The 7,657-nt window shown below is 38.6% G+C and overlaps 2 protein-coding genes across 2 annotated transcripts; one reads left to right on the forward strand and one right to left on the reverse strand.

The window, feature by feature from the left end:
- Positions 1–1,663: 1,663 nt before the first annotated feature.
- On the forward strand, positions 1,664–3,835 carry LOC101296981 (ubiquitin-like protein ATG12-like). The gene is made up of 6 exons (XM_004303637.1): positions 1,664–1,800; positions 1,941–1,999; positions 2,526–2,594; positions 2,691–2,753; positions 3,031–3,130; positions 3,330–3,835. Exons 1-5 carry the CDS (start codon positions 1,764–1,766, stop codon positions 3,088–3,090), a joined length of 288 nt encoding a protein of 95 aa, XP_004303685.1. The 5' UTR covers positions 1,664–1,763; the 3' UTR covers positions 3,091–3,130; positions 3,330–3,835.
- Positions 3,836–5,879: 2,044 nt separating this feature from the next.
- LOC101308406 (trichome differentiation protein GL1-like) lies at positions 5,880–6,958 on the reverse strand. Its single transcript, XM_004305697.1, has 3 exons — positions 6,636–6,958; positions 6,432–6,561; positions 5,880–6,249 (listed from the first exon to the last, which is right to left on the reverse strand). Exons 1-3 carry the CDS (start codon positions 6,820–6,822, stop codon positions 5,880–5,882), a joined length of 687 nt encoding a protein of 228 aa, XP_004305745.1. The 5' UTR covers positions 6,823–6,958.
- Positions 6,959–7,657: the final 699 nt, after the last annotated feature.

Consider the following 7,657-nt stretch of genomic DNA (forward strand, 5'->3'; position numbering starts at 1 on the left):
CTCTCTACTCTCTCTCTCTCTCTCTCTCTCTCTCTCTCTCTCTCTCTCTCTCTCTCTCTCTCTCTCTCTCTCTCTCTCTCTCTCTCTCTCTCTCTCTCTCCAACCAGAATTGATCTGGGTGACCTTCGGTGCCCGAAGAAATGCATTGTTGTTCCTTGATACTATTTGGTCGGACATCTCAACATTGCTAGGGCAATGGCTTTTGATGCGTTTCGAAGTGTTGTTCGCAATATGTAGCCTCTCCCTTCCCCGGTTGAAGTTCAGGCAAGGCACGATCACTATCTATTTAAGTTTGCTAGCGAACATGATGTGAATCGAGTCAAGAAGGGCGGTCCCTGAGCCTACCAACGCGCAATGATCATCATCAACGACTATAATAGATTCTCTGATATCCAGCAAGTCCTTATGAAATTCGTTTGGATATGGGTGGAAATCCTTGGACTCCCGGCTGCACTGACAACGGCGGCCACGACAAGATTAGTAGATGAAACAATTGGATCGGTTATGCAAGTGGATCAGCACTGTATCAACTGTGGAATTGTTAGGGTTCGTCTAACCCTAATGTTCGATGAACCTGTGAGGTTGAGTCGACGTATTAGGGTTTCCCCTATTGATGTTCTGGAAGTTCAATTTCGCTATGACGTCTTTTGGGTTGGTGTTGTGTGTGTTCTATGCTAAACCATGGCGGGTTGCCATGTCCAAGAGAACAAGAGTATGAAGCTCCGACGGTGATTCTGAGCCGAGCTGCAGCACCTTCCATATATGGTGTTTAGAGCCAACGTGCCTTCCACACTATCCACTCCAGCTTCTGTGTCGCTTTCGTCCTTATTCCCTAATGAGAAGAGAGTCGTTACCATCAGAGAGGTGCCTGCTTTCCCCTCTCCTACAAAGATTACCAGAATTCGGTGAGAACATGAAGAGGAAAAGTCTCCAAATGGTAAGTGTGATCGGCATGCTCTGGCAATGGTTCCAATATTGCCTTTGAACCCTCATGAACTTGGTTTTCCTGTTAATCGTAATGGTGATCTGGGCATTGCTAAGACTGGAAAGTCTCCCAAAAAGAGAGAAAGATCGAGAGGTAGCGAGAACAAGAAGAGAGTTCCAGAAGGAGCATCTGTGACTCTGGATTCAATGGCTCTGAGTGCATCACAGGGTGCGGGTGTTAAAGATCCAAGCCTCGAGTCAGAGGCTAAGGCGGAGTAGTCTCCTAGTGTAGCTAGGAAAGACCCTTTCTACTCTTTAACAACAATACAATTCTCTTTCTTTTCAATTCAATGAAAGGTACACCATAAGGTCTTAAGCCTAATTCGATTGAAAATGAAGTTGTTTGTTAGAAAATAGAAAGTTATATGTTTTTTTAGTTGTTAGATCCACCTTTTTAATTAGGTATAGTTTTGAGGTTGGTTTTTCAATTTTTAGTTGTTGTTCGTATTTAGTTCTCTAACTGTGTTGTTTGTATGGTCTTCGAACTATTCATGCTTGACTTTTTAATCATCATGATCTTAGATCAATGAAACTTTCTTTTTTCCCCTAAAAAAATAAAATTTACAAGGGCCGGGAAGAAAGACAATGGATCGGGTCGCCAAGACCGGACCCCCGATCTCAATATGATAGGCCCAACCCAACTGCTGGATTCTTAACCACAACTTTTCGAAAACTGTTTCCCATACGAAATCGAATTCTATTCAAAACCCTAAAAATCTTTGACAAAATTCCAATTCAATTCGAAACTGGGTATTCATCAGAAGTTGAGATTGATACCAATGTCTTCAACGGAATCTCCGACTGCTGCTAAGAAAGGTGATCTTTTTGCTCTTACGAAAAACCCATTGATTTTCAGTACTGAATTGGGGGTTTCAATCTTGTTTGATCAGCTCAGTTTTTTGGTTTTTGATGGTTTGGTTGATGATGGGTTCTTTTGGGTTTTCGATTTGGTGCAGTGGTTATTCATCTCAGAGCTACTGGTGATGCCCCTATTCTGAAGCAAGCCAAATTCAAGGTATGGTTTTTATGGTTACAGAAGATTGAAATCGTAATCTATTGTTGTATATTAGATACTCCTGTCTTGTTTTTTAATCAAGATTTTGTTTTTTTTTTGGAGAACCCATAACCATAGTTTGAGTTTGTTAGATTCCAAGAGCTATATATTTTCCCCCTTTCTGTGTTTGATCTGTTTCTCTGCTATTGCTTATTTACAAATTACAACCCATAATCGTTACGATTCTTTCATAATTGGTAGTGCTTAGGACATTTTGAATGTGTTAAGTGAATAAGGTATTGGATACATACAATGTGTCATAAGGATCATTTTGTATGTAATGAAAATTGCGTCATGAGGAAAGATGAAGTTTGTCTGCTTCTTTCTTGAATCATATCTAGAATGACTTTTTAGAAGTGAAAATCGTTCGGGACATCTAATTTTCACTAAACTGCTCTTGTACCAGTGTTTTGTGCCACATTTGAAACTTTGTATATGCATGTGTTGCAATGTGTGTGTTTTAAGTTACATTTTACTTGAACAACAGATACCTGGAACTGACAAGTTTGCTAAAGTGATAGACTTTTTGAGGAGGCAACTTCACCGGGATACGTTGGTAGATGATCACTTCATCTTCTTGTGTTTCTTTGTCCTTAGATTATTCTAGCCAATATTTTTCGGAGTACTAATCTAATCTTCCTGGTTTTTGTAGTTTGTGTATGTCAATAGTGCATTCTCGCCAAACCCAGATGAATTGGTGATGGATCTATATAATGTAAGTTTATAGATCCGACATATTGTTATAATTGGTTGTCTGTCAGTTCTAAAAGGTCTAACAATTTATGAGCAAAATGTTCTGCCAGTATGTGTCCTTTGGTTTACTTCAGAGGTGAAAAATGGTTAAGAATCTAGTTGCTTGTGTAGATGTTTTTGTTGAAACTGCTCTGAATAAATTTGTTACTTTGTTCACTTCTATTTAGAAACAAATTTTTTTGATCAAGTAGCCAATTTTATCTATAACTATCCATTTTTACTGTACTCTGATTTTGCAGAATTTTGGTTTTGATGGTAAACTGGTGGTCAACTATGCTTGTTCCATGGCGTGGGGCTAACTATCAGTGTGGGGTTGGCAGACATATAACTATTGATAATGTGAGTAACTGACCACATTTATGAACGCATCCTGAGTCACTACTACTGCTTAAACAAGCGTAAATATCTAGTATATCTAGAATTGGTTACTTTATGAGGTCAACCAACTCAATATTTCCCACTCTCACTTATTTCCCTCTCCCCAACTAAAATCACTAGCTCTTATTACTGATGAGTGCCTTCTATTATACATTTTTAGGTGGACATCAAATTTTCCTTTCCACCCAAGAACATGTTACATGAGTTGCTGATGGAGACATGATATTTTGGACTCTGTTCTTTCAATTGGTGGGCATGTAACTTTTAAACAAGTCTAGATGTAAAGGCAAACACTGATATATGATGGTACTGTTCAAAAGATTTACCTTTATTCACAATTTTTGAATCATAGCGAGTGAGTTTGTCTATCTAATGCTTTTCCATCTGTTAAAAATGTAAAGCGACAATGATAGAGCCATAGAGGTGATCAATATCGCCAGCCTGTTATCGTACAGATCTATATCAAATCAAATGATTGTGGTATTGAAATTTTACAGCGCCTCCATGGTAGTGGATCACCTCTGGCTGTTCTGAATTGTGCTAGAATTTGATAAGCTTGTTCTTGTTTAAGTGGCTGTGGTGTGGTTTCTGTGTTGCAGATCATGAAATGTTGTTTCTGTGTAGTTGAAAGACTTTAAAATCCAACAGAAGCCACTGAAGTCTGTCAGTTTCTTGTTAGGTGTGTTATCTAAATGCATGTATTGAATTCAATATTGGACAACTTGTTGATGGTAAGCGGCTACAAGTACTGCAGAAAACGAATTGAAGTTTTTCTGTTTAGAGATAAATAGTGCTTTGAAAAGTCCATCACTGTGTGTGTGTTCATTATCAGACAGAATAAATTTGCGGCACAAAAGACAGATTGGGTTATTTATAGGAGTTTTAAGTAAAACTCTCAGGCATTGATAGAGGAATGTGGTTGCACCATTTCTCTGGCCACCCTAATTTTGGACCTTTGTTCAAGCATGCATGATGAACAATAATTCAGGCAGTGAGGGTCAGCTTTCTTCCTTTACAGCCCTTCAGGGGCCACGAAGTCTAGTTCATGTTTTGACTCTGAGATCTTCATGTCTTGATTAGGGGGGAGATTATAAACCATTATACGGTTTTCCATTTTGTCAATGAACATCTAGAACATCTTTCTATATTGTGCATCATTAACAGTGCAATGTGAAAGTCTTTCCATGTTTTCAGATCGAGATGAGACTATCAATGTTAGAGAGAACTAATGTTCACAATAGCTCCAAGTTTAAGTAAATGAAACACGGCCGAAATAGGTAATAGTTTAATTGGATCTTTGAGATTTGCCGACAAGCCCCGAGGGTCACACACACGGGTTCATAAATGTCGATATTGTCCCCAGTTTAGCCACCCGGATCCGCATCAAATTTCAAATCCTATGATCTCAATCTAAACGGGAGCTCCACCACTTGTTATGCGGAAGCGGCAGACGAGCCCCGAGGGTCTCACACACGGGTTCAGAAATGCTTATCCCAGATGCGAAATATGTATACGGTTTTACACAAAAGGCCTCCACATTAGTGTGTGTGGTATCATTCTTTATAACCCAAGGATAACTTTTCACGTTTCCGATGTGGGATTCCAAAAGGCTCTAATCTAAACCACATTTTTCCAACACTAAATTTGTTTGCCCTATTTTGGGATATACTAAAAGTAAGATGAAGATTGCCAGTTCCATTTTATTCTCATCTTACTAATGATAATGAGATTCCAACTCTTGGAGAGTAAGATGACTTAGTTCAATAGTTCCCACCATTAGAGGTTTGCCATCTAATTGTCTTTCTATGCTTTTGCAATTTTTGTTGGCGGATAGTGATAGATAAGAAATTTTACGTATTTTTATACAGAACCTGATGGACAATTTGCCTCTATAAGACAATTATAAATTTGTTTTATCCAAACAAAGTATAATAGAATCCGAACTTGTTCGTGTTCACGAATTCGGGAGTGAATTGGTCAATTCAGATTCATTTGTTTGGAACAAAACCCCTTATTTAAGACTAATAAAGATTTGATTATCAAGGACTGTGACCTCTATATCTTAAATCTAAGAAGACTGTTGATATATAGTGATAGTGAATAGTTCTGTCGGTAAGCTGTGTCAACTTAGTTTAAAGTATCAAAGAGAATTTGTTCATACAAAGAAAGAACAATTTGTGATAGGATTAAGTTGAACTCTACTTTTGCCAGTGAAAAACCAATGTAGCTTTTTGTCCCATCATCACAAATATATGCTCTAAACACATTGTCCACAATGATAGAGACAATTAGCCTTCTCTTTTTATTATTACTCTTGCCTATTTTTACTGTAATATCTCCACTATATAAGAATCTCTATAAGCAACTGTGAACTAACTGACAAAATCAAAATCTTCAGGGTTAGTGATGCTCTCCCTCATTTGTCCTCACTGAACTTAATCATATCACTATTCTTGAAGATTTAAGGTTGCAGGGTCAAGATTGGTAAATGTAGAAGACAATAACAAGGAGTTGAATTCACAAAAATCATGATTAGGAGCATCCAAAGTGTTAGTGATTTACAGTTCCAGTGCATCCACATGAACTCTACCAGATTCATCAAATATATAGACCAAAAGAAAAAAGTGGAAGTAAAAAAGCTGATAGATGGTAAAATATGACATACAACCCTGATTGATAACCATGAACTGCATCATCTAGCACCATCCATCTAGTAAAGGAACTTGTTGACCCATTCCAAGTTGAAAGGCCCTTCATTGGAGAAATCAAAGAAGTCATCAATATCAATGTCTGAGTTTGAGTAGTCTTCATGATCATCACCTCCTTTGTTAGAAGCACTGGTAGTGGTACCCTCTTCTGATGATGAGTCTTGTTTCATTTCTCCAAAGATTTTATTCTGCTCACCTAATCGACTACTTGGTTTTTGGTCCACTGTGGGGATTTGTCTTGTTGAATCGTCAGTTTCTCCAGTACTTCTTTGTTTCTCTATCTGGCTTATTCTCTTGCTCAAATGAGAGTTCCAGTAGTTCTTTATCTCATTGTCTGTTCGACCCGGCAATCTTCCGGCAATCAAAGACCACCTGAGAAGTTCATATATCAGTAAATCGATCACTAAAGGAAACTATTCAAACCCCAGATTCATAATGCTCATGTGAGTCAATTAACTATATAGAGTTCGAGGTTGTTTTGCTCGAACACCCTAGTTGACCCCAAGTTTGGCTTCACCAGGAAACCAAGGCGATGATTTGAGCTTGGAAGTTACCTATTTCCCAGTAGTTTGTGCAGCCTGAGAATCAGATCCTCTTCTTGGTCTGATATGTTGCCTCTCTTGATGTTTGGTCTTAGATAGTTCAGCCATCTTAGCCTGCAACTCTTACCGCACCGATTCAGCCCTGCATATGTAAACAAAAACCCATCAAGCTCTTGATTTCATACACATACAATGTGAGCAAGCAGAAAAGCTAACCTGCTTTGGCTGCAATTGACTTCCACTTTTTGGCACCATGAATGGCAATAACCTCAGCTAGCTTTTGATCTTCCTCAGCTGTCCAAGCTCCCTTATTGACCTCCCTTTTCGTGTTCTTCATAACAGCTTCCAACGACTTCATCTTCATCACTTCTCGTTTAGCGGACTCTTCTCTCTTTGGAGCCATTCTCTTCTACCAAAGTCTGACTTCCCTGGTGTGCGGGAGTACTGCAAGAAACTAAGAAAGAGACGGATTTTTTTGTGAGGCTTTTATGGAAACTATGCTACTTTGGGTCTCCCTGACATATATCTAACCTTGGTGCAAGAGAGAAAAAAAAAAGGCCCCAACTACTCCTTTTAAATATTATGTGAAGCTCAAGAAATAGAGACCACCTTGCTCATCATGGCATTCATGATTGAGAGCAAACCACAGTGCTATAGCAATAAAAGTTGTCAATGCTATCTACTGCGTACTACTACAAAAGGCTGCTAAAGAAAAAAGGGGATTTGGTGTTTTCTAATCAAATTCCCTTAGTGCGCAAAAAGGTGGCAAAAACAAAAGCATAGAGGTGAAATCTGAAAAGGGTTTATGATGGCATTGTCATGTAGTGGGTATAGAATTATAGATGGTATAGGATTTTAGCCGTGCCAATAGTTCCTTTTCTTTTTTTTTGCATGTGCAGAATAATGTAAATTAGAAAGGGCATGCAGTCTGGCTATAAAAGGGTGTGTGACAAAAGGGTATAGTGAGGGCTTAGACAAGGAGATAGATACAATATTAAGGTAATAACACACTTGATCGAGCAGGTTTTGTTCTTTGCAGAAGAATATGCTATGTGATGTATTCAGAGCCCTGAAGAAAAATACAGTTAAAAGCTTATAGTGAGTGCATGAAGTTGTAGTATGATTGGCTGTGAGTGCTAGTGTACTACTTAGATCAGCTTTATTATATGAAAGTGAAAACCTCGAGGACTGGTCTGGTTTTGGTTGTGAGGTTGTGCTGTCTATGGTGGTAGAGCGCT

This window comes from Fragaria vesca, linkage group LG6 (genome assembly GCF_000184155.1).
Source record: "Fragaria vesca subsp. vesca linkage group LG6, FraVesHawaii_1.0, whole genome shotgun sequence".
NCBI lineage: Eukaryota > Viridiplantae > Streptophyta > Magnoliopsida > Rosales > Rosaceae > Fragaria > Fragaria vesca.

Bases quoted from the DNA above. Each gene is read 5' to 3' on its own strand.
- LOC101296981 (XM_004303637.1), top strand. From the start codon at position 1,764: ATGTCTTCAACGGAATCTCCGACTGCTGCTAAGAAAG. The intron at 2,000-2,525 runs GTATGGTTTTTA...CTTGAACAACAG, and splicing joins TGAAGCAAGCCAAATTCAAG to ATACCTGGAACTGACAAGTT. The intron at 2,595-2,690 runs GTAGATGATCAC...TGGTTTTTGTAG, and splicing joins AACTTCACCGGGATACGTTG to TTTGTGTATGTCAATAGTGC.
- LOC101308406 (XM_004305697.1), bottom strand. From the start codon at position 6,822: ATGGCTCCAAAGAGAGAAGAGTCCGCTAAACGAGAAGTGATGAAGATG. The intron at 6,562-6,635 runs GTTAGCTTTTCT...TTACATATGCAG, and splicing joins GTCAATTGCAGCCAAAGCAG to GGCTGAATCGGTGCGGTAAG. The intron at 6,250-6,431 runs GTAACTTCCAAG...TGAACTTCTCAG, and splicing joins CACAAACTACTGGGAAATAG to GTGGTCTTTGATTGCCGGAA.